The sequence below is a fragment of the Rattus rattus genome, chromosome 1 (assembly GCF_011064425.1).
Source record: "Rattus rattus isolate New Zealand chromosome 1, Rrattus_CSIRO_v1, whole genome shotgun sequence".
NCBI lineage: Eukaryota > Metazoa > Chordata > Mammalia > Rodentia > Muridae > Rattus > Rattus rattus.
The window spans coordinates 250,150,116-250,176,374 of NC_046154.1; the positions used below are offsets into that span (position 1 = coordinate 250,150,116).

Consider the following 26,259-nt stretch of genomic DNA (forward strand, 5'->3'; position numbering starts at 1 on the left):
GTAGGACTACAGTTATAGACAGTTGTGAGCCGCCACGTGGGTGCTGGGATTGGACTCAGGACCTCTGGAAGAAAAGCTAGTGCTCTTAACTACTGGGCCATCCCTCCACACCCTGCAGCCATATTCTTATGTAGTGCCCAAGAGGGAACTCTGATCACACCCTGCTGTGTTCCCACTCCTCTCTGAGTTCATATGAATGCACACACACACTCACATGTACACATGTATACCCTGGACTGACAGCTAGGGCTGAATGTCACCCACAGTGTTGAAGCTATTGAAGATGGCCACAGGAATGCGGGCCCTGCTGGACACAGTGGTACAGGCTCTGCCCCAGGTAAGAGCTACACCCTTCTGGAGCCCTGCCTTAAAATGTAGGGTTCATTGTGTGGGGCTGGACCCTGGGGGATGTAAGCTCTAATTTTTCTTAGTCTCTGACCTGCCAAAACCCAGGACAGTCTTTTCCCTGGGAAGTTGTTTGAACCTCTCCTGCTTGTCTTTGGGAACTCAAACCATGGTCACCCAGTATTCACTCTATGTCCAGCCCTATGAGTACATGAGGATGTATATGGTTCTTTGGAAGAACCCCAGGCTGGTGGGGAGAGAAACAATTCAAGGTCCTGTAGGAAAAGACCTGTGTTATGTTCCAGGGAGGGAGGAGGCACAGGTCACTCCCTGGGAATTTAGGGAAGGTGACTTTTGATCTAGACCTGGAAAAGTGGCTTCGATGGTCCGTTATCATTTGAGGAATGATTCGTTTTCCATACAGCCTTCCAGGAGGGGAGGTACAAGCCCCGGTCTGAGTAGGAGGACAGTAATTAAGTAGGACTATGTTCCTGGTCAGTGGGAGGCGAGCTGGGGTCGGGCTCACAGAGGCGGGTATTTTTCATCCTTCTAATACTTGGGCAGTGTTAGTACCTTCTACCACACCCAGTCATGTCTGAGTGCTGTGCTGAACCGACCCTTGCCCACGATCACACTCACAGTGATTCATGTAGGGAACTTTATGCTTCGTAGAAACCAAAGGCATATACGCAGCACACAGGGAAGCAGGAGGTAAAAGTAGGTTCTCTTGGGAACCTCCTCTGGGTCTACCAGTAAGTTCCATTCCTGAGTTTGGTGAGAGCTTCCTGGTGTTGTAATGTAAGGTCACCAGAGACCACCACACAGACACCCTGAAGGCTTCATTGCTGGCTGGTGATTGCATGAGGAATGTGCCCAAAGCACGCAGCCCCAAGTCTTACATATCTTTTTTTTTGTTGTTTTTTAATGCACAAAAGCACACCTCATTGACACATGACAGTTAGCAAGAAGTGGAACTCAGAAGCCAAAAAGAAAAAAAAAAAAAAAGGCAACGTTAGTGCATCTAGGGACTTCCCTGGAACTAAGGGTCAGGTCTTTGATGGATTAGGTCTCTGCTCCCATTTTGGCAAGTGTTGGGGTCCTTGTGCTGGGTTTTAAGGTCAGAATGGTGCCTTTAATGTGGTCTCACTGTGCTAAGGTCTGGGAGCTGGCCTGTGACATTCCTTTCTGTTTCTATGGGCATGGGTCAAACTGTAGAGTCATCTTGGGGAAGGGAGTTACATTGTCCCCTCAGCGCTTCAACAGAATCTATTCTCTGGTTTACATAGTCAAGGAGGCAGCAGAATAAGATTCCGGGTTAGGAACAAAAGGATCAATGGCCCAGCAATGGCCATGAGTAGTTATCCAATGAGCCCAGGAGAGCAAGGATCGATACCACTGGTTAGATTCTTGGCATCTCTTTTCTCTTTTCTCAGTGTTATTTCTGGCTATGGCTAAACATTCTCTAATTACCCCTGACTGGTTGGCACGGAAGCAACAGGTTTCTCCCAGTGCCATACAGAGACATCTTGTTTCACGAGGAAAAACCTCTGCTAAGGAATCTACCTGGGCTTCCAGATGGGAAATAGAATTTTCCAGATGGCCTAGGTCTATGTTTGCTTGAGTACTGAGTTCCTTAAATTTTTTATCCCCCACAACTAGGGCTGGAGTTCTAACTGCAGCAGAGCCTGTGGTGCCTGCCCCTACCAATAGGGGAATGAGAATGGGGATAGCTTGCCCGCCACACACAGCTTCAAGCGGGCCTGGCCACTTCTTCATTATAGGCAATCACCTGTGGTGGGACACCCATGAGGACTCAAAGGAGCGGTGTCTTCTCTGGGGTGAACAATTCAGAAGATGCACATATGGTTAAGCTGTTAGTACAGGCGAGCCACGTAGTACCTGGGGCTTGTTTGCCAATCTCGGAGTTAATCTGCTGTGTATGGCTACAGTAATCTATATAGGAGGAACAACCTAGGGGGTTTCTTGGTGACATTAAACAAGCATTCTTGGATGACTCTGAGGGTGAACTTAGGATAGTCCCATTTACAGTTTTCAGGGTTGGAAGTGGAGCATGTTGTTTGATAATCCCAACATAGTATGGGGGTTTGGGACCCAGGCATAGCTGTGTCTGGTAGGGAACCAGTTTGGGAACTGATACACCCCTTCTAGCATATCAAACACTGAGGGGCTGACTTCCTCTAATTCCTGGGCTCATATCACCAAGATGGGCCAGTTTGGGCAGATGGGCCAGATGACCCTACGTGGGAGTTTCCTTTGGATAGTACATTTGCTGCCCGGCTCTCAAACACGCACATATAGCCTGACTCTCTGGGTTCTGCTGGATTCCCAATAAAGACCTTCAGTTTCCTGCCAGGGTCTAACCTTTATGGCTATGGGACTGTGTTGCCCAAGATTATTGAAATTACAGGTAGATGGTGACAGTTTTCTCTCTAGAACCACGTGTACCCCTAGAAAGACTTGGCTTCACAATCCCACTGAATACAACGGTTTTTGCTCGACTCTTAGTTTGGGAGGTGTCAGCAGAGCAGACATTAGTATGGGGTAGGTTGAAGCCCTATATCCTCAAAGGTGGACCTGCAGCCCCAAGAGCAGACCTCTTTGCAGCATCCTTTCCCAGTTGCATCTGGTTGTGGTGTTTTACAAAAACCCACCTGGAAGGAATGCGCTGGTCTCAATGGATAGACTGGCTATGAGCTCCCCAGCTGGTCTTCCTCAATTCCCGTACCCAAGGGGGTTGGGCCTTTCCCCACAGGGAGACGAAGAAGACACAATAGAATGATCATAGATATCAGTGTTACCTTTAGTGGGTCGAAAGGTCTCATGACAATCTATGTATCTATCTTTGTTTCCTGTAGCCTCCCTCAGCCGGGTGTAGTAGATGCAATGAGATGGCATTGGCAACTTTCACTTCTGTAGGGGTGGTGAGGACCATAGGGTATGGGCTTTTCCATGTTGGCTCTGGACTCTGGGTCAGGACCCTCTTTACCTACAAAAAGTTCCACAAAAGGCTGGAACTTGTGGGCAGACTCACAGATGGGCAAGACCATGGGCTCTTGGGCCATCTGAGGAATAGACTCTGGGCTTGATGCAGGGCCTGTAAGGACCTGAGGAGGGACTGGTTAGTAATTCCCACCTGATAAACATCTCTTAGCAACCACATGGCTGCTACTATGGCCACAGTTTTTCATTTTTGAGTTCCTTTCTGCCAAGGTGAGCAGTCTCATTTCTTAATAGAGACATGGGTTGTGGTAACCAGCATCGTCTTTCCCTCAGTGAGATGCCTGGGTTAACACCAGAAGCATAGCCTGTGTACTGAGGTTCCCCAGCTGAGGGACTGGGCTCGCAACGTACTATCCAAGGTGACAACTGCACCCCAGCATACCTGATTCTATCTTACACCAAAATGTTCCCATAGTGTACAGTATCTCTCCTGCTTCTCACAGCAGGGCACCTCTTAGGTCAGGTCTGACAGACTGAACAGCACCAGTCATTTCCAGGCAACCATAGAGGGGCTCTGTTGGGTTACGGTCTGGCAGAAGGCTGGCTGGTTGACGGCTGAGGCTCTAAAGAATCGGATACAAGGCTGGTCTAGAACTGCCTGGTGAGGTTCAGGCATTGGACAGTCACTTCTCTGAGGTTCCCCTCAGGAGGGGCTCTAGAGAGCGTGGAGTGGTTAGGAAGACGTTTCTGGCCCAAGTTCAGCTTGTTAGCATCGCTAGTGTGTCTGGAGAGACATCTGCTCACAAACTAGCCAACAGGCAGAAACACGATCAGATCTTTTGGATAGATTACTTTTAGGCTTTCTCTGGGGTCCCAGTGCTGAGTTAAATACCCTGGGCCTTACTCACATACAAACAGAGATGTCTACTAGGGCCAGTGCAGAGATGAGGGCCTTCCTCCAAGCCTCAAAGTTCCTTGTTGAGTCAGTGCACTGCAGTGCCCAGGTGTGGCTGACAGTACTAAAGGCTCAGCTAGCTCTAAGATCCCAGGCATCCTCTAGCGGCTACCCCCCGACCTTCCCTTGCCTGTTTCCTTGTTTTAGGAGTGGGGATTGGTAAAATTGTTAAAATCTGGCTCCAGGGAAGCCTTCCTTTGCCTCGTATAGATGGAGACGGCATCAGGGAGGGCCCTTCAGGGGAGGTGACCTACACTGGACTTTGAGAGCTGAGGAGGAGGGACTAACCACACTAGTCCAAGTGTTTTCCCTATAGAGGGACAGGATATGCCAAGACCCAGCAGCCCATTTCTACATGGAGTCAGGGAGTTGAAAGGTCAGACTGGGAGGGGAGAGGGAGGGTGTGTCATAGCAGGCCTCCAGCTCTGGGACAAAACAAATAATTTGGGGGCTTTGTGCTGTGAACTCTGTATGCCTGCCATAGGAGCATTTGGACAAGAGGGCTCCAAGCAGAGCTGCCTTTGTGAGGAGACTGGAGGGGAGACTGGAGGCAAGGAGGCAGGCGAGGAGGCTGCTGGGGCTTTCAGGCCCTACGGGGCTGAGGGTAAAGGTAGGAGATTTTTTTGAGAAAGATGGGGACAGTATCCACTTCCATTAAATGCTTGCGTCCTTGAAGAGCAGGGTATCATTAATTAGCCAAGCACTGCAGTGCCAAGCGGCTGACCCCGCTCCATCACAGTCTGTGATCAAGGCGTTTACTTTATGGTAATTACCTCAACCGCCTCCTCACTTAATTCGCAGGAGTCTTTGGAGGGTCAGGAGGGACTTTCTTTGTAGGGCAGGAACGCCTTCTAGCCTCATCCATAGCATGAGGTAAATGCAGTCTCCCACTGGTGCACAGATTTGGAATCTGGGGCAATCTGTTCTACAGGAGCCATGGGATAGGGGTGGCTGCACTTGCTGGAGGCTCCTGGCATCATGGGATGTGTGAGTCCTCCACTCCTTCCTTTCTGTGACCAGCCTTGCACTGGTCTGTGGAGGCAAGTGTTACATCATCCAGTTGTGTCCCGGGGCCAGCAAAGGACAGTTTGCTGGGCTTGAATCCCCGAGCCGTGCTCACTCATGTGAGTAGTCAAACTAAATAGGCATTTCCTCTTGGTCTGTCTTGTTTTCACTCGAGAAACGGGGAGAGAGACAGCACATTGACTTGTGTGTATATGTGCACGCGCGTGTGCGTGTGTGCATGTGAGTGTACACACATGTGTGTAAGAGTATGTAATTGAGTTGTTATTGTTTGTTTGTTTGGTTTGTTTTTTTGAGGCAAGGTCTCTCTCTGAGCCTAGAACTCATGAATGAACTCCAGAGATCTGCCAGTCTCTGCCCTCATAAGCAGGGCGTATGTACACCCCTGTACCCTGCTTTTATGTGGGGCTGGGGATCTGAAGCAAGGTCCTCATGCTTCTACAATGGGCACTTAACCCACTGAGTAACCTCCCCAACCCCCTCATAGGATTCTGGGACAAGTGATGTGCTCATGGCAAAGCCATTAAGCATCCTATTATTATTGCAGGAGTCGTGCTGAACCCTGCCCTTCAGGCAGTTACAAGGGGATAGCAGACTTGAACACTTAGCAACAATGTAGCTAACAATATAGCTGTAACAGTGTAGCTGCCCAGAGCCTGGCCCTGCCTCTGTCCCCCTGGCCCAAAGTCCTTCACCTCTACCCTTTGTACCTCAGGAATTCCCTTCCCTGCCTCCTCCAATTCTGGAACTCCTCTTCCTGACTCTCCCAGGCCTCCCCCTTCTCCTTTTGCATACCCCAGACCTCCAGCCCCCAGCCCAGCCCACCTCTCCCCGCAGGTGGGCAACCTGGGCCTGCTCTTCATGCTGCTCTTCTTCATCTATGCTGCTCTGGGAGTGGAGCTCTTCGGAAAGCTGGGTGAGCGACGCTGTCACCAGAGGTTGGAGGAGATGCCTCAGTAGCAGGACTCCTCATTCAAACCCAGTCTTAGCATGGGGTCGTTTCTGAAGCCAGGCTCATGAATGTACATCAGACCTGTATGGCGGAGTCCTGGACTTCAACTTTCTGGTCTTCTGGGAAGCCTCCATTCTCTGCTTCTAGCCACTGACTGTCCTGAGCCAGGGCTACCCCAGTAACAGAGACCAAGGCAAGGGAGAGGGCAACCTATCCCATGCTGAGCCCCGTCCTCCATATAAGGTCAATTTCAGAAATCAGGGATTCCTCCAAGGGACTGGCCCTTACCCCACCCATCTCTCTCAGGAGCTAATTACGAATAGAAGCCAGATGCTCCTGAGACTGAGCCCCTAGCCAGTGTATTACTTCCTTGAGCCTCAGTTGTCCCATCTGTGGGCTGGGCACAGTCCACATGCACTGCTGAGGGTGGCAGGGGGTACTCTGAGAGGATGCTCAGGGGAGGGCAGCTTGGGGTGCGGTGGGTGGACAGGCTGATCACCTCTTCCCCCTCAGTCTGCAATGACGAGAACCCGTGTGAGGGCATGAGCCGGCACGCCACCTTCGAGAACTTCGGCATGGCCTTCCTCACGCTCTTCCAGGTCTCCACAGGCGATAACTGGAATGGAATTATGAAGGTATTCATGGGCCAGCTGAGGGGAGATAAGGTAGTTTCAAGTCCTGGGTGCATGGTGGTCCTACTGATGATCCAGACATAATACCCTCTGCATGCCCAGTGTCCCACTGTACACGGAGGGGAGTCAGGGACTTCTTTGAATCCAGTGAGATGGAATTGTGGTCAGGTCAGGCAGAACGTTGTTGGTAGGCTGGCCTGAGAAGCAGCAGTGAGTGCCTAGGGAACCCCAGGCCTCTTCTCAAATTTACCTGTGACTCTGAGAGGCAGAGAAAACCAGATTAGGATCCTAGGGACTTGGCTGAAGTTGAGGCAAGCTCATGTTCACCATAAGCTAACAGGAATGAAGGCAGTTAGGACTCTGGAGAGGCACTGATCTAGGGCCCATGGTGTGTGTGTGTGTGTGTGTGTGTGTGTGTGTGTGTGTGTGTGTGTGTGTGTTAAGTGTATGCCTGACCTCTGGTATCCCTGTGTGTCCTCTGTGCTATGGAGGTGAGGTGTGTGGCTGGGCAGGTATGTTGGGTGGCATTGACTTCACCAGCCTGTCCCCGTGGTAGGACACTCTGCGAGACTGTACCCATGATGAACGCAGCTGCCTAAGCAGCCTGCAGTTTGTGTCACCGCTCTACTTCGTGAGCTTCGTGCTCACAGCTCAGTTCGTGCTCATCAACGTGGTGGTGGCCGTGCTGATGAAACATCTGGATGACAGCAACAAGGAGGCCCAGGAGGATGCAGAGATGGATGCTGAGATCGAGCTGGAGATGGCCCATGGCCTCGGCCCCTGCCCTGGCCCCTGCCCTGGTCCCTGCCCCTGCCCCTGCCCCTGCCCCTGTCCTGGCCCGAGGCTGCCCACTAGTTCACCTGGGGCTCCGGGCCGAGGATCGGGAGGGGCAGGTGTTGGAGGCGACACCGAGAGCCACCTGTGCCGGCACTGCTATTCTCCAGCCCAGGTGGGCAGGGGCTGAGAGGTGAATGGGGCACAAAGGGCAGGGGTCATGGGGTCAGATGGGTAGCTGGTCTGGGAGGGCTCCCTCTGTGTTCAGCTTCAAGATAGGGCGATCCTGTGAGGAGGAGCTCAGTCCCAGGCTGTAGGCACAGAGAATGTCCAAAGTCCAGGGGCCCAGCCGATAATCCCACCTGTCCCCACCCTGCCCCGTCCGCCTAGGAGACCCTGTGGCTGGACAGCGTCTCTTTAATCATCAAGGACTCCTTGGAGGGGGAGCTGACCATCATTGACAACCTGTCTGGCTCTGTCTTCCACCACTACGCCTCACCTGCCGGCTGTGGCAAGTGTCACCATGACAAGCAAGAGGTACTGACAGCCCGGGAGGAGCTGGCTCCCTGGGAGTTACCAGGGAGTGAAGTGCTGGGGGAAGCCATGGCTTTGGGCTCCTAGAAATGCACCGATCCCACTGGTCAAAGTGGTTTGCCCGTGAAGGGCAGCACTGGGTTGGGGCCAAGAGAGCCCCAGAGAAAGTCCTCAGCACCCTTGGATATAAAAGGTGCTTAGACATAGGAGTCATTCCTCCATGTGCTGTCGGGACAGGTTTTTGTCCCTTGCGTGGCATTTTCCCCTTTCTGAGGTAGAGGGGGTCCCTGGTGTCTGCTTCTTGTTCTCTGTTGACCGCGGGCATCCTCCCTCTCCCTACCCCGAGTATCCAGTTCAGGCTTCCTCGGAGGCAGCTCAATCCCGCTCTCCTCAGGAGCCATCTCCCAGCCTGAGCGTAAGAGTCCCTCCTAGGCCCCCGCTGAGTTCTGGGATCAGTGGCTGTGAGGTTTTCTCCAGAAGCCTTGGGTAGAAGCTGATCACGTGGGCTGCTTGATTCTCCTGTCCTAAGGCGGAGACAGATTTCTCAGGGTAGCAGGTCATGCCGATCTTGCAGGGACATCTGTAAAGGACCAAGTTGTCCTCAGAGGAGTCACACCCAGCCCAGTTCTGTAGACATTTGGTCTGGGGCCAGTGGACAACAGAGCTCCGTAGCTCACTGTACCATGGCTACTTTTGTGCTGAGACACTAAGGTGGGCCACTCAGACCTGGTTTCCGTTCGGGGTGGCCTCTGTGCCATCACCATGTGTCACCCAGGCTGGGATCCTACACAGAATGGGCCCACCACCCATACCCGGCAGGCCCGTGAACCACTCTGACCACTACCCCATGTCCTTTCAGGGACCTGTTGCTCAGCGCTCCAGGCCCAGGCTGCCCCATCCCAGCCCCAGGGTGACCCGAGGCCACCACCTCCCCCTGCAGGTGCAGCTGGCTGAGACAGAGGCCTTCTCCCTGAACTCAGACAGGTCTTCATCCATCCTGCTGGGGGATGACCTGAGTCTTGAGGACCCCACGGCCTGCCCACAGGGCCCCAAGGAGAGCAAGGTAAGCAGCTAAGTGTCTCCTTACATCGCACTTCATGTGTGATGCCAGGGTACACAGTTTCTCTGGCTGGGTTGGGCTCGGGCTCAGGTTAACTGAGGTTGTATCTTATGCCAGACACGATAGCAAGTCACAGGTTGGGGCAGCATGAACTCATAACATCAGTGTGGATATCTGGCAGCTCTCAAGGGACTTATAGGGCTGGGGAAACTCTGGAAAGAGAGGCCCCAGCCCTTTGCTCCTTACGAAAGACCCCAGGAAATGGCCAGAGAGCAAGAACTCTTTTCCCCAAGTATGAATGTGGAAACTGAGTCACAACAAAGGGAGGGGCCCACCTAATGTTCTAGTCTAACACCTTTACCCCTGCTGCATTGAGTGAGCCTTTGATTATGGACAAGAGGAGGACCCAGTATTGTCTCAAGGCCATTAGACATAGGAAGGGAGGGGCGGGAGAAACCACAGCCACCTGGGGCATCCAGCAGGGCTTCCCAGAGGTGAGGACTTTCCATTTGAGGACTGGAAGGTGGTGACTGCTGGTCAGGTGGAGGAGGTAAGAGAAAGGGCATCCTCGGTAGGGATGGAGAGAGCCTCTGCATCCTCCAACTTATTGATCATCTACCTCCCTTGTCTGCAGGGTGAACTAGAGCCTCCGGAGCCCATGCAGGCTGGAGACCTGGATGAATGCTTTTTCCCCTTTGCCAGCGAGCCAGTGTCCACAGGCCCAGAGAGCCTGCTGTGCGAGATGGGGGCCATTCCATTCAACCCTGTCCAGTCCTGGCTCAAACACGAGAGCAGCCAAGGTGAGAGTCAATGCCCTATCAGCTCTTGCACCCTGATCCTAAGAGACTGCTTTGTGGGGGAGGGGGAGGGGGAGTGGTAGGGGAGGGGGAGGAGGAGGGTTGTGGTTCTTCCATAAAGAACCAAATGGGAAGACTCCAGCCTGATACAGTAGTGATAAAGATATAGAGTCAACGAGTTAATGATAGCCAAAGCTTCGCATGGAGCTTATGTTCCATGATGAAAAGGAACTGGGCTGCCACACACAGCTCTTAGTGTCTGTCAAGCAGAAGGAAGACTTAAAGATGGAAGGTGTTTGGGTGGAGTCTAATCTAAGAGGCAGGCTCCCCCAGATATTCACACAAGGTGACACATATGACCGAAGGACATCTTTCTGTGGCCCTTTGACAAAGGGATCTCTACCCCAAACCTTCTTGAACAGCAGGTTTGTATTTTGGGACATGGATGGACTGTGGGCTCAGGGCAAGGGACTAAGCTAGCTTGCCTGTCACTTGGGCTCCCTCTTGGAGGATGACAGGAATCTGGTTGGCAATACTGGCTGCGTGGGGGAAAAGGGAGACAGCTCAACGGAAGAATGACTCCCTAGGCCCTGAGCTCATTCCGAGATGTCTTCTGTGCTGTCTGGGTGACTGGCTTCCCCATGGACCCTGTGTAAAGCCAGTGGCCTCTCATGGACATGATGGCTAGAATGCTAGGGGTTTCCTGATCCTAAAAACCAGAGCTCAGGGTCTGACTGCAGGTGCATTCTGATGAAGTGTTCATTTAACCATTGGTTTGGATGTTACTTCAATACACTGGGCGACATAGAGCAGGAACCTTAGCAGGACACAGCCCGCACAGCTGCCCAGTGTCTACTTCCATATTCCAAACCTTATATTCCTTCCGCATTCTATGTAGGCAGAAGCAGCTGCTACTGGTCCTGGCATACAAAAATCTGCCCTGCCTCAGGCTCCCCCAGCCTGGCCTCGTCCCTTTCTGTCTGCAGCAGAGCAGACCAAACCCATTTGGAAGCTAATGTACCATCATTGCAGGGCCTGACCCATGCCTGGAACCCTGCCCCACACTGCCTAAGAGGGGCCTCCAGGCCTGGCCATGTAAGATAGTCAGAGCTTGAGGGAAGAGTCTAGACCAGAGTCTTAGTGATTGAATACCTACTGTGTGCATGGTGCTGGGCTAGGTGTTCCAAATTTGCTGTTGTCTCCAGAACACTCCTCTGGTGTTGTTTACATTCTCACTGCTGTGACCAAAGGCCTGGTAAACGCAATTTAAGGAAGAGTTTGGTTTGGTTCATGGTTCTACGGTACAGTCCATCATGGCGGGGAAGGCGTGGCAGTGGCAGTGGCAGCTCAAGGCAGCTGGTTACCTTTGCATCCACAGTCAGGAGGCGGGGACAGATGAACACTAGTGCTCAGCTCACTTTCTCCTTTGTGTTTAGGACCTCAACCCGTGGGATGGTGCCACCCACAGTTAGCAGGACCACAGCCTGTGGGATGGTGTCACCCACAGTTAGGGCAGTTCCTTGCACCTTCAGCCCAATCTAGAAACTTCCTCACACTCATGCTCAGAGTATCTCTCCTTGGTGACTCTAAAGCCCATCCAGTTGATCATGACAATAATCCCACTCCCGCTGGGTGGGTGTCAGTCCCCATTCCCAGAGGAAGAAGGCCCAGGAGTCAGGCCCAGAGTCTGGTCTGCTGAGCTCTGAAAGCAGCACTCTGCTCAGAGCCAGTCCTTCCCAGAACCACACCAAAAGTGTTCGTTGCTCTCACAACAAGGAAACCAATGCTTCACAGTCTCCCAGCCAGTGTCAAGTAGCCCAGGTGAGGGCTGGCGCTCTGTGCCCGCCCCCTGGGCTGCCCCCAGCATCCCCTCTTCCTCTCCTGCAGCACCCCAGAGCCCTTTCTCCCCGGATGGCTCCAGCCCTCTCCTGCAGATGCCTGCTGAGTTCTTCCACCCTGCTGTGTCTGCCAGCCAGAAGGGACAGGAACCAGGCATGAGTGCAGGAACCCTGCCCAAGATTGCACTTCAGGGGTCCTGGGCATCGCTGAGGTCACCGAGTGTCAACTGCACCCTCTTGCGCCAGGTACAGGCACCTCCTGGATTCTGAAGAGTGTCCTGAAGCCATGGGGGACTGGAGTGGGGAGGGGAAGGGAAAGAACCGCACAGCCACGGCAGTTGAATCTGGGAAAGCAGGGGGGGGTGCTTGAGAGGAGAGGTGACCCCAAAGATGATCATGAGCAAGCCCAGCTCCTGAGAAGGATCTAGGTTGTCAAGGCAGCTGAAATGGGGGGACCTAGCTTGAAAGAAGGAAATAAAGAGTGGTGCTGGGGAGGCTTTCTAGGGTGACACAATGCTGGGCTCAGGGACCATGCCTTGAATGGTATGTGTGGGTGGCAGGGGTATCATTGCTGGACTGCTTGTATACAGATTAGAGATTGCTTGATTGCAGAGGGGCAAGTTGGGAAATAGGAAGACTTGGTTATATTGTTTCCTGTGTCAGGATGACTGGAGCCACAGCCCCCATGGCTCGGCACAGAGGGCCTCTGGAGCACAGGACAAAAACCTACCAGCACCTATGTAGGCCATGCGTAATCCTATACAACACAACAGTGGAGTATGGCTTGCAGCCTTCTAGCAGTTACTAGGTTAACCAGGCTCGGTTAACCTCAGGACTCATTAAACTGTTCACTGCAACAGTCAATGGACCAGGTCTCCCTGCCTCCCACGGAGGGCACTGTAGGGTTTAAAGTGTGTGAATGTGATGTGCATGTGTGCGTGTGTGCGTGCGTGTGTGTGTGTGCATACAGAAGGAGAGATGGCGAAGCACATGAGTGCTGAGAATATCATCTGTGTGTGTGCGTGCATGCGTGTGTGCATAGGGGCCATGGCTGGGAGAGCAAGTGAAGCTAGAGGCTTACCTAGGAGAGAGACTGGGAGACCCTGGAATGAGGCAGGGCTATGGGGGGACAGGCAGAAGAGCTTAGGGACAAGGGACAGTGCTGGAGATGTAGATCAGAGTCAGGTGGGGACTCTGAAGGCCAGGCTTGACATGGGGACTAAGAAGGACGGCTCAGGCTGTCCAGAGGGGACAGGGAGTCTGTGGGAGGTACCTGTGGTCACTGTCCTGAGAGACCCCAGAAATGCTGGCGTGGCAGAGAGGATGCTGTGGGATCCCGGGTCCCACCATCAGACAGTCCACTAAGGACCAGTAAGCAGACCAGGGAAGAGAGATGGTACGGGTGCCCTCATCCCTCCTTACCTCCCTGCAGGCTACTGTGAGTGACACGTCCTTGGATGCCAGTCCTAGCAGCTCAGCGGGCAGCCTGCAGACCACACTGGAAGACAGTCTGACTCTGAGTGACAGTCCCCGGCGTGCCCTGGGGCCGCCGGTCCAGGTGCCTGGGCCACGGGCTAGTCTGTCACCGGCCACCCGGCGCCGCCTCAGCCTGCGGGGCCGTGGCCTGTTTAGTCTGCGTGGGCTGCGGGCCCATCAGCGTAGCCACAGCAGCGGCGGCTCCACCAGCCCTGGCTGCACTCACCACGACTCCATGGACCCCTCTGATGAGGAGGGCCGGGGGGGCGCAGGTGGCGGGGGTGCAGGCAGTGAGCACTCGGAGACCCTCAGCAGCCTGTCACTCACATCTCTCTTCTGCCTACCACCCACGCTGCCACCACCCGGCCTCACCCCAGCCAGGAAGTTCAACAGTACCAGCAGCCTGGCCGCTGGACCTGGCCGTCCTGGCTCCACTGTCTCAGCCCGTGGTCTGGTCAGAAGCCCCTCATGGGCTGCAGACCGCAGCAAGGACCCACCAGGCCAAGCTCAGCTGGTCTCAGGCTTGGGCTCCTCAGCACCCGGGCCACAGCCACCTCCCGGGGAGTCAACTGATGCTGCGAGCAAAAGGAAGAGATGAGGGGCCGCAGGGGCTGCGGGGGACCTGCTACCCGCTATCCTCCCGCCTGCCCCATCTTGCCTTCTTTTACCTCAGGAGCCAGGGAGCAGACAGCAATACTTTGCCCACACCTGGGAGTGGCATAGGGGCCAGCCAGCGCCAGGCCACTGGGCAGGCGACCGAGAGGGTCTGAGTTAGCCGAGGCTCAGATGTGGCCCCATCCGAGGCCCTTCCAGTGCATATGCAGATATATACATATATATATAGAGACAGACATATATTTATTTATTTTTTTTACTGAGAGCTTATGAATTCCAGAAAGTGCTAAAGTTGAGGGTGTAGGCCAGAGCCCAAACAGGGGTCTCGTCTGTTGGTTAGCACACAGGCCTTCACAGCGCAGATGCTTCTGCTGGGCATCGGTGGCTGTAGTTTTAGGGGTCTCCCCGAGTTGAGAGCAGCTTGGGAGGGCGTTCAGGGCCCAGGAGACAGAAGAGAAGCAATTCAGGGTGCACTTTTTTTCCCTTTTAAGAGACTCTACTAAGTTCCCCAACCCCTACCCACACGTCAGGGTATCAGTCTTGTCCCTCTGACTATTGTGTTGTTGTGAAGTCTTTCGTTAGACACTCCGGACGCAAACTTTCTTAGCCAGCTAGATGTTCCCTTTAGAAAAACCAGGGGGGATTTTAGTCATATTTCTTAGAGCAGGGTTGGGGGACAGGGTAGTTCTAGGCTGGGCAGGGGGCTCAGGGTGCAGTTTTGACTTCTGCGAGCACTTTGGGGGACAGTTCAACCCCAGCTCCCCGAAGGCAGCAAACAGGAATAATTCACACAAGAGAGAGGGCAGGGAAAGGGGCCAGTGGTACTTGGTCCACGGAGACGCCTGGGTACTTGCTCGGGAACTTTCTGTCCTTCTCCACTATGAAGGCCTCATACTTCAGCATTCCTGGGGATTACGGTCACCTACCCTGAGCAGCCCCACCCTTGCCCCAGAGGTGTTTGGGGGTAAGAAATCTGAAGTGGGCTGAGAACACCCGCCCAAAGCCTGGCTCTAGCCTTTCCCTGCCCCAACACTCAGCCTCTAGCCAGTTACCCGGACATTCACGTCCTCGGACTCATCGCTGTCTCAAGCTGCAGGCTGGGTCTCACAATGGTCCTGCTTCCTGAACCAGTTCAGGACGGGTGTTTTTCTACCTGAAAGGCTTTCACAGGCTAAGCTCTAAAGTGGCTGGGTTTAAAATCAGCTGGAAGAGTGTGGCCTCCTGCTGCTGGCTGCTGTTCAGGGCAGTATCATGGGGTGCTTGCTCACATTACTAAGGGTCACCATGGGCCCTGCTAAGAGCAGGAGTGTGTCTTGTGTCTCTGCTCCCAAACCCTGAGTTCTCAGAAGTGGGCTTCTAGCCAGGTTAGTGAGCAGCAGCTGCTGTGTTTGTAGGTTCTGGGGTGTTCCTACCTAGCACAGGGGTTCCCGTCTAGCGCAGGGGTCTTGGGATCAGAGCATTGTGAGGAAGTAAGGAATGGAATATTGAGGGGTGTGCCTGTAAAACCCTTCTTGGAGGTGAGGCGTGGGAAAGTGGTTACTAGACCCACTTTACACATGGGTAAAACTGAGGCTCTTGGTTAGTGAAACAACCATTTGGCCCTGGCATCAGTGAGGGATCCTGGCCTGAACATCTGGACCCCCCCACACACACACACAGAGACACACGGTTGCAAGGAGGCATGTAACTGGTTGTGGCTGGGCCCATGCTCTTCAGAGATGGTGTTTTATAGCATCCCATACCCTCTGCTTTCTGGGTCCAGTCAGTCAGTTACTTCAGCCTTCAGGATGTCTCTGTGTGGTTCATGCTGCTCTCCACAATCAGCACTCTCCCTATCTGGGCTCTGATGCTGGGGAGGGATGTTCAGGCATCCACGATTTTGCACTGTGACCCCAGAGCAAGCAGACACATTGAAGGGTGTTCTAGGGAAATGGGCAAGGTTTAATTAAGGGCTGTAGCTAGGCACAGCAAGGCATCCAGAGAGAACCATTAGTTGGGCCTAGAAGCACAGCAACCTTCCCCAGGGTGGGTTTCCCTAGGATCAAGATCCCAGGTATTTGGCCTTGTGTCTCTGAGGAGGGGATTGGGGACTACGGGAGCTGCTAGCTCTTGGCAAGATGAGCTGGAAAGGGTTGGGGTGCCCCTTCTTTGACCTTGTGGCTTGGGGCTGTGGCCTTAGGCCAAGCCTGTCCATCATCAAAGCACAAACTTCCCCAATCCACATGGGCCGGTCTGTGAGGAGAGTGGGAACCTAGGTCCCAATGCCCTAAAGCTGTTCATTTGCCTGACCGTGTGGTGTGGAGGCCGCAGGGCACCACGACAGCTGTAGAGAAGGTTCTGGAGCCAGATAGGGCCTGCCCTGGCTTCTTCCTGTCTTCTGCTCTAGTCCTGGCTTTTCCTCAGAGGAGGATGAATCGTGAGCAGTACTCAACCTGTCTGCTTGCCCCTACTATTTCTTCTGGAGCTCCCAGGGTCACCTCCGTGCCCTTTTGCTGCCTGGGGTAAGGGCTTGGGGTCTTAGAAGCCGCCGTTTTAGCTCCCCCACCCACACTTTTGCTTTGTTTTTTGTTTTTTGGTCTTTGTGCAATAATCGATGTCCCTGGCGGAGCCAGGGCTGAACTGGGGCCTGGGCAGAGGCAGAGGCCATCTTGTCCAGCCAGCCCCCCAGCCTGGCTCTGCTGCTGTGACTCACTTCCAGTCACTGTACAGTTTCTACAGTGTGAACGAACTTCCCCTCCTAGTTGCTGAAGGCGCTGGTCCCTGCTGGCCCAGATGGCCCGGGCATAGGGAAACCAAGCCACACCGCCAGCCAGCGTTGTTTTGAATAAAACCCCAGAAACCTATTTAGGACTTTCTTCATGTCTGCTCTTCCTTCCCTGGAGGGTTGGGGGTGTGTTTATTCCCACCCCCAACGGCAGAGTGATGTCCCCATCATATGCTACAGCTGCAGGGTCTCAGGTTTTGGGGGATCCCGAGACCCTGTGGTAGGATTCTCTTGTGGCCAGCGTCTGGGTGGGGCTTCAGAGCTGGGAAGGAGGCAAGGAAGGTTAATATGCTCATCCAGGACACGGATTCCTCAGTTCGTAGAACTGGTACCACCAGGACTCATGGCCACAAAGGACAACTCTCAAGAACAAAAGATGGGACTGGAGAGGTGGCTTCCTGAGAAACTACCTCCTGCTTGTCTTTCTTGGTCACTGTTCTGTGGAGAGACACGGTGACTAACAACTCTTACAAAAGAAAGGATTCAATTGGGACTGGCTTACCAGTTCAGATGTTTAGTCTATTATCATCAAGCACTGGGACACACAGGCAGACATGGGACTGGAGAAGTGGCTGAGAGTTCTGTACCTGGAGTCACAGGTAGCAGGGAGAGAAAGACGCTGGACTTGGCTTGGGATTTTGAAACCTCAAAACCCACACAGAGGATAAACTTTTTCCAACAGGACCACACCTCCTAATCCTTCCTAAGTAGTGCCACTCCCTGATGATTAAGCATTCAAGTACATGAGCCTATGGGGGCCCTTCCTATTCAAACCACCACATTGCTCTTGTAGTTCAGTTCCCAGTACTTACATCAGGTGGCTCACAACTGCCTGTAAGTCCAGTTCCAGGGATCCAACAGCCTCTTGTGGCCTATGTGGGTTCCTGCTTGCTTGTACATATAGATTCAGGCCACACACACACACACACACAAATCTTTAAAAAGAATAAAGTACAAGAGAAGACAGGTGAGAGGGAACAAGGAAATGGGAGGAAATGAAAGTACAAGAGAAGACAGAGGTGAGAGGGAACAAGGAAATGGGAAGAAATGACAGGATATAAGTTTTAAAGAAGCCCTGAGGTATGTTGGCTTCAGATGTTACTGGATCGAGGGATCCAGCCGAGGCACTGGGATGGTCTCTCTACCTCCTGACCACTACTCCTGTGTTTGCTTCTTCCTGAGGCCACCAGCAGCCCCAGGCTTGGGCTGCCCCATCATCCCTCTAGAACCTCTCTCTGGGAAGCCTGGTAACATCCTAGGGCAAGATCCTTGTTCAGCCTTGCTCTGAATTGACTAAAGTACACACCATACCACAGAGACACTGGGCTGGTATTGGCCAAGCCTGACCATGCACTCACTCTGGGATCCAGGGCAGAGATGGCTGCTGAACATAGATAGCTATGAAGTAAGGTTGAGGTCCTGCCCTCCTGGTGAGCTCTTGGCAACAGTGTTTTGGTTTTTTTTGTTTGTTTGTTTGTTTGTTTTTGTTTTTTGTTTTTTTTTTTTATCTTTGCCTTCAACAGGAGGCCACCGGCCCTCTGACAGACTGGTCACCTGGATGTTGCCGGCTGGAAACACAAGAACTACCAAGCTGTCAAGTGGAGGGCCAGGGCGAACACCTGTTTCTTTTGAGCATTTCCCTATCCTAGCACATGTCTATGCCTTAGGGACTGATCAAGACCTGGGGGCACCAGGAAGTCAGTCATGGCCTCCAGCAAGGCACCTCCTTTCCTTGAGGACTCTGTAGACAGAGGTGACCTGGGGCCAGGACTCTTGTCCCATCCTATCTCATTAGCACCTTTGGTCTGAGTACCTTCTCTCTGAGCATGAGTTCCCTATCTGTTGACTATGGCAGCATTTGGAAAGAATAGAAACCAGTGCATTGTGACAGGATGGGAGGGGACAGCTGAGGTGTGTGACTATGGTGCTACCCAGACCACCAGGCTTTTCCTCCAAGCCTGTGAAGATGTTGGACCCCTTTAGGGGTCTTCCCAGCTCCAGGCATCTGCCCTCCCTGCTGGGGCAGGGGTATGTGTGTAGGGAAATGTATGTTTGCTTGTTTGAGGATCTGTGTGTGTGTGGTGGCTGACAGTGTGTGTCTATGTGAGCATGTATATGTGTGTGCGGATACAGACACCTGCTTCAAGGCCTCAGGTTGACAGGACCTGCGCTAGCTTGGTCTAGAAGGAGCCATGTCCCAATTTTAGATGAAGCAAAGCAAAGCACTCTTACCAGCAGGCTGGGCCCCGAGTCCAGGTATACATTCTTGGGGTGTGTGATTCAGGGCCAGTACCCCGATCCTGAGCCTTGTTCCTGGGGCACCTACCTGGTACCATGGCTGGGAGAAGAAGCTAGTAAACTTTTCTCCGGCAGCTTCTCCTTGGCCTGTTGTTGTGGACCTGCTGATGACACTTCTAGATGCTCCCTGGAGGCCTCTGACCAGTTGCAGCTTCCCCTTCACACTCCCGGCCCTCTTGGGTCCTTGCCTTCAGAAGGCACACCAGTTGGTGAGGCTCCTGGAACTCTGAGTGTGGCCTCAATGCCCCCCTCCACCTCCTTGGACATCAGTCCATAGCTGAGGTAGCATCTTTCCAGAGTGGCTTTTTCCTCCTCTTGTCATTGCTACCCACTCAGGCCCCATTATCCCACATGGTCTTGATTTTCACACCCTTTTCCAGACTTGCTCCACCAGGTCTCCTGGCTACTTCGCTTCTCACAGCCCTGAGCTATCACTCTGACTCCTTTCTCCCTCATCCCCTGCCATCTAGTTCCTCTCTCCTATCTGCTCTCTCTGCCCCTTGAATTCCTGTGCTCCAGACTTCAAGGAGACCTCTTAGAGTGGATACAGGGCTGTGTCTTTGCTCTCTGATGTGTACGGGTGCTGTCGCGCTCCAATGGCATGAAGTATGGGGATTCACTTCCTCTAGAGTGGTTTGTTTCTGAGCCCTGGAGGACAGCTCTGGGCTGGGCTGGATGAGAGTCTGGATGGACTTCAGATGGGTGAGTGGGTGAGTGGATGGATGGAGAAATGAAAGGGGGAGGATCAAACAGGGACAAAGGGATGTGACTACTTGACTGAGGAAGGGTTGGTGGCAGCATTCCCAGCTTTAGGGTCAGTACTCCAGGCAGCAGGGGCAGTGTAGATGGAGGGAAAATCAAGGAACTGGTAGTTGGAGCAGTCCTGTGGCTGGGTGAAGTCCCACCCAGAAGGGAAAGTTAGAGCCAGATGTAGGAGAGCCTGCCAGGACTCTTCAGAGCCCTCCTTTTGTTGAGATCCCAGAGTGGGGTTGGGGGCAGAGGATCACTGTGTGCCACTGGCTACATCGTTTCTCTCTCTCCCTCCCTCCCTCCCTCCCTCCCTTCCTGATACTTCCTTTGGCTCCACTTTGTCTCTATGTCCTCCATCGGCAGCTTTAACTCTGCCTGCTCCCTTACTTTATAAGTAGCAGATCAGAAAGGCGTCCACCAGTGCAGGGTCAGCCCATTGAGCTGCCCACACATTCAGTGTCTTCCTGCTACACATTTACCAGCCAGTGGGAGGAAGAGGGACAGTATGAGGGCCATAGCAGCTGCTGGGGCCACAGCAAAGCCTCTAGTAGGTCCTGCCTCAGCTCCACCCACCACAGCAAGGAGAATGATGGACAGGTGAGTGTGTGGCTCCACCCACTGTGGCAGGGGCAAGCATACCTGAAGCCCAGGCAGGGGTAGCTCCTGGGTGAGTGTCCTCTTCATCTTGTCTCAGCTCTGTTTCCTTTTCTACCCATTAGCAATGGGATTAGAGGCCAGTAGCTGCCAAGGAGAGACTGGCGTAAAACAACAATCCAAGACCGTTTTATGAGAGTGACAAACCTTAGCCATCAGCACTTTCCTTTTTATTTAGACCTGAATTCATGAATTTTAACCACATAAACACGGGCGTGTTAGGTATTAATATATGTACCATTATGCAAAACCAGTGTTATGGCTGTAATGAAAATTAGATTCTGCCTCAGTGGTGGTGTTCTAGGAGGGCAGGCATCCTCTGGTTTCCAGCACTGTGACCTCTGGTTGCTGTTGCCATGGTAATGGTGCTGCCATGAGAATGTGTGGACCTGAGGCTGGGCTTGTGGGGTAGGGCGAGGGCAGACCTGTATTCCAGCCCCCCTTGTCAACCCTGCACCTCAAAAAGGAGAGGGCTAGTGGCCAGTCTGAAGACTAGGGCAGGCAGTAAGACAGTAGGGGTGCATCTCCCCCTGCCCCCCACTATGCCTACCTTCCCCTCCCCTCTGCACAGTCTTCACATCTTTCAGTAAATACTAGTTCAGGGCCCACTGTGTGTCAGACCTGTGCTAGGTTCTAGGGACATAGCAACAGGTGCCTGTGCATGTGGAACCCACCATGTCAGAGGGAGGGACAAGTGGTTTGGTGCCCATCTGACATTTGGATTTAATAGGCTATCCTTTATGCTCATCTGAGTCCAGGCAGCCTGGGAGAGCAGAACTGACCTGCCCAGGTACTGAGCCATTCATGTGGCTGTTACCTCTGCCCAGGTCCGGCAGGGAGGCAGCTTGTCCTATGTTCCCTACGAGCCCTCCTCAGTCTGAGCATGGGGTGCATGACATCTGGGTGACATACCACTCGATGTCACTTTTGTCCCTATACAGTTAAATGCCAAGGCTCTGGTGGCTCCAAAGACCTGTGTGATGCCTGCCAGGCCCAGGGGATACTGGTCCTTATCCATAGCCCAATGGAATTTCACCCAGACCTGCTCTGCCCCTACACCCACCCTCTGCTATGGCTCTCCAGAGCTGGTCCACTCTTCTCAAGCCTTAATGGCCCAGTCAGGCATTGCCGTCTTGAGAAACCTGCCCCAGCACCACAGAAACCACGTATGGGGGTACATGACTGTAGTCCTAGCACTTGAGGGGTGCTGACATGAGAATTAACAGTTCAAGACCATCTTTAGCCATATAATGAGTTTGAGACCAGTCTGGAAATACATGAAACCCCATCTTAAAAGACAGAAACAATTTAATCATACGCAGTTTTATTGTGTTAATTAGACTTAACACAACAGGACGTGGCACCATCACCATTTAAACCATCTTCACTGTCACATTAAACATCTATGGAGTCAGGCAGACTTTTCTACCATCTGTACAAAAACCTTCCGTTTTTCCAAACTGAGACTCTGCTCCCCTCAGACACTAGCTACCCATTTTGTTCTGTGACACTATTCCCGGGGAAACTGGACCAACGTCCACTCACCCCGGTGATGCCACCAAGGTCCAAATTGCTGAGCCAGGCTCACTGGGGTCACTCGCAGGAGTGTGGGCAGCACGGAGGCAGCTGCATTGTCAGAAGCCCAGCAGCTCACCAGAGCTGGACCCCCAGAAATCTGTGGCTTGACAGGTCAAAGAATCTCCCCTCCCCCACGGCCCTTACAGCTTATGCATCTGGTAAATTTCTGAGACTTGTGAGTTGATGACTTCCAAGCTTTACACAGCTTCCCTCTAAGGCAGAATTTCAATTCTGAGGAAACCTTGTAGGTGGCCTTTTACTCTTCTGTGGGTTCTTCTTTTTCTCACCCTTTATTCCCCCACCACCATTATCACTAGATGGGAGAGAAAGGATATAAGAGAGAGATAGAGAAAGATCTGAATCTAATTTGTTTCTTCTTTGAGCACAAGTACTAACAAACCACAACCAACCTCCCTGAATGGCCAACAACCGCCAACCCCATCTATTGTGGTTCTAGTTAGCATTTATATATTTTTGGATAAATTCCCAGAATTCCACACATCACACAATCAGAGTTCCTACTATCTGCAGCTGCCAAAACCACGCCACTGCTAGAGCATGAGGCAAATTGTAGTCAGCTGCTGCAAAGAGGCCCCATATCCCCACACCTGATTTTAAAATGAAGAGTCTGTTTGTTTTTTGTTTTTGTTTTTGTTTTTGTTTTTTTTAAAGAAACCAAAATCCCATTACAAAACCTCTACACAACAACCAGGCCCCGAGGACCACCCTCTGTTCTACTTTTTCTAAGCATCTTTTCTAAGTACCTCATCCTGTGGAATCACAATGTCTTAGTTAGGATTTTACTTCTGTGAACAGACACCATGACCAAGGCAACTCTTATTAGGATAATATTTAACTGGGGCTGGCTTACAGTTTCAGAGGTTCAGTCCTTTATCATCAAGGTGGCAAGCAGGCATGGTGTAGGAGTAGCTGAGAGTTCTACATCTTCATCTGAAGGCTGCCAGGAGAAGACTGATTCCCAGGAAGGGAGGAGGAAGGTCTCGTTGTCTGCCCCCACGGTGACACACTTCCTCCAACAAGGCCACACCTACTCCAACAAGGCCTGGGCCAAGCATATTCAGACCACCATACAGTGTTTGCCCTTTTTTGGCATCCTGTTTTGAGGTTGATAAAGGCTGAGAAGCCTCCTCCTGTAATGTGCATCCACTGTTTACCCACTGTTGATAGGCACCCAATTTGCAGCCACCTTTTGCCTGTGGTGAACAGAACAGCCGCAAGTGTGGATGTACAACTCTCTCAGTTCCTACGTTCCCTTCTCCCACGTACATCACCCAAGTGGGATCATGGGATCATGGGGTCAATGGCAAACCCTGCCCATTTCAGCACAGGGTTGCTGTGCCATTTTCCATGGTGCTGGCTCTCCTGCTCACCACAGCATCACAGCACCTCACGGGGGTGTCTCTCCTTCCCTTTCCCTCCGCTGGCTTTAGCTGGTTTCTGCCTGCTTGCCTCAGGGAGGCGAGTGACTTTGTCAAGACTTCCTGATGTTTATTTTCAAAAGTCCAAAGGAACACAGGGATCTGCAGAGGAAGGAGCATCTGCCTGCTGACCCCAAGGGAAAGGAAGGACACAGTGGGCATCCACCTACCCAAGGGGGCATTGTCTACTCTGGGGTCATGTCTAGCCTGAAAAGAATCTGGAAGCAGAGTCCACACAGGTTATGCTTTGGAACCACACCACGGGAAACTCTCTGTCTTTGGGAGACAGATAAGTGGGTTCGTGCTTCTTTGTCTTTCCTTGTGGGTTGAGGTAACCCCCACTGTAGGCAGCCCTGGGCGGTTCCCAGTTCTCCAAGCAGGCTGGGGTCTGGTCTCCTCAGGGCAGCAAGGCCAGGCTGGGTCACATGCTGGTCCTGCCTGTTTAGCCAGAGCCTCCTTATCTTCAGGACCAGCCTTGAGCACCTGAGGATGAGGCTTTTGTACTCCCCCTTGCAGATGCGGAGGTGGAGAGCAGCGAGGAGTCCTGCTGGTGCTGACATTCTGATTTGTCCCACTGCAGGCCCAGAAGCCTTCTATGACCTTTCTCTGTTTTGTCAGTCACATCCTTGATCTACTCAGCCACAGCCTCTGTCTGGCTCCCTGCCCACTCCTGACCCACTCTTACGTCTGGTCATAGTGTGCCATCCTGGTCACTTCAATACCTTAGGGCAGCCCACCCTGTTCCCGTCCCGCTCCACTCAGGAGCCCCCTATGCTCTTTCTCCTCAAAGTCTAGTCTCTCCAGCATCTCCAGAGAACGTCAGGACCCAGGACCAGTCCTGAGGAATGGTGGATAAAGGGTGGCCTTCTCTGGGTAATCCAGGGACAGCATACTATACTGATGTTGCAAGTGTGTATGGGGGGGGTGTTCTCCCCATGCACAGAGAGCACTTGAGGGGGCGGGGCTCATTTCACATGTTACCAGGTGGAGAGCATTCATAGGGCTGATGGGAAAGGTCAGACACTCAAAGCCTTGATAAGCTTTAGGCTCTGGCTTTATACTCCCTATGGATGGGAGATACCAGATGCCAATGGAGGGACACTGGCCTGGGTCCGTCACAATGTACTGAGCAAGAAAGGCTTCGCTCCAGGGTTCCAGGCAGCAGCTAACATGGCTGCTGTCTTAGTCAGGGTTACTACTGCTAACGATGAGACACTGTGGCCAAAAGCAAGTTGGGGAGGAAAGGGCTTATTTGCCTTACACTTCCACACCATGGTTCATCATCCAAGGAAGCCAGGAGAGAAACCCAAACAGGGCAGGAATCTGGATGCAGGAACCTCGAGGCAGGAGCTGGTGCAGAGGCCGTAGAAGGGTGCTGCTTACTGGCTTGCTCCTCATGGCTTGCTCATCCTGCTTTCTTATAGAACCCAGGACCACCAACCCAGGAATAGCCCCACCCACAATGGGCTGGGCCCTCCCCCATCAATCACTTATTTAGAAAATGCCCTACAGCTGGGTCTTCTGGAGGCTTTTCCTCAATGGAGGTTCGCTCCATTCTGATGACTCTAGCTTGTTTGCAGCCGTCGCCTCCCAGAATCTGTGGTACTACTCAGTTCACTCTCCTGAGGGCATATTGGAGTCAGTGACTCTTTTCCAAAAAAAATTTAGGAATGTAGACAGTGACAGGATGTCACTACAGTCTGTTCCCCCCTCCTCACTTTTAAAGGCTTGGTCACATGTAGTCCAGGCTAGCCTCACACTCATTACATAACTGAATATGCCCTTGAGCCTCTGATCACCTACCTCCACTCCAAATGCTAGGATTGCAGATCCGGGCCGTCGTGCCTGTTTTAGGTGGTGCTGGGGATTAGAACCCATGGCTTTGTGCATGCTAGGCAAACACCCTACCAACTGAACTACATACCCAGCTCAATCTGCTTCCTTCTTTTTTTTTTTTTTTTTTTTTTTTTTTTTTTTTTTTTTTTTTTTTTGAGCTGGGGACCAACCTGGGGCCTTATCTGGCAAGCCTCTACCACTGAGCTAAATCCCAACCCCAATCTGCTTCCTTCTTATCTGCCCTTTTGCTCACACATTCTTTAGGGGAGGTGACTTGCTGGTTCAGAGCCACTTGTAGAGAATTCCCTTTGGACAAGGAATCAAACAGTGGCCTTTTCTAGTCAGCATTCAGTGAAGCATCGAGGCCTCTAGTGAGAGGCCTTCGAGCAGCCTCCCACTGCATCTCAGTGGCTGGGAACAGAGATGAGGGGCACCTGTGGCTGAAGTCAGCTACGAATGCCCTGCTTCAGGAGACTCTGTGTAGGCTCTGAGGGCTGGGTGAATTGTCGGTGAGAAATAGGGAGGTGCCATGTCCTTTCTTTGAGCGTGGCCTCTTAGGGATCTGTGGTTTAGATGTCTGGCTTGGCTTGGAAGTTTCTCTGGGATTCTCACTTCCATTTCCTTTTCCCTCCTCCCCACCTCCCCTCCCCCCTCCTCCCCTCCTCCCTTTCTTTCATCTCCCCTCTTCTCCCTCCCTTTCCCCTCTTCCCTCCTCTCTACTCCCTCTACCCCTCTACCCTTTTCCTTCTTTCCTCCCTCTCCCTTCTCCCTCTGGGTGGGGATAAGACAATTATCGTTTGACTCTGAAATGGCTCCTACTGGCCCATGTTTTGAACCGCTTGTCCCCTAGCTGGCTACCCTGCTTTGGGAGGCTGTGGAGCCCTCAGGAAGCAGGGTCTACCTGGTGGAAACAGGCCACCAGGGGCCTTTGGTTCCTATCTGCCCCCCACCTTGCTTCTTGAGTCCACCATGATGTGA

The 26,259-nt window shown here is 52.7% G+C and overlaps 1 protein-coding gene across 1 annotated transcript in view; it reads left to right on the plus strand.

Moving 5' to 3' along the window:
* Cacna1i (calcium voltage-gated channel subunit alpha1 I) overlaps nucleotides 1–15,400 on the plus strand; it is a 110,051-nt gene extending 94,651 nt beyond the window's left edge. The window contains 12 exon segments of the mRNA XM_032918103.1: nucleotides 267–337; nucleotides 6,122–6,200; nucleotides 6,750–6,871; nucleotides 7,425–7,690; nucleotides 7,692–7,733; nucleotides 7,735–7,800; nucleotides 7,802–7,817; nucleotides 8,033–8,179; nucleotides 9,117–9,239; nucleotides 9,871–10,036; nucleotides 11,921–12,117; nucleotides 13,304–15,400. Coding sequence (XP_032773994.1) covers nucleotides 267–337; nucleotides 6,122–6,200; nucleotides 6,750–6,871; nucleotides 7,425–7,690; nucleotides 7,692–7,733; nucleotides 7,735–7,800; nucleotides 7,802–7,817; nucleotides 8,033–8,179; nucleotides 9,117–9,239; nucleotides 9,871–10,036; nucleotides 11,921–12,117; nucleotides 13,304–13,945 — 1,937 coding nt within the window. The 3' untranslated portion in view covers nucleotides 13,946–15,400.
* The last annotated feature ends 10,859 nt before the right edge of the window (nucleotides 15,401–26,259 follow it).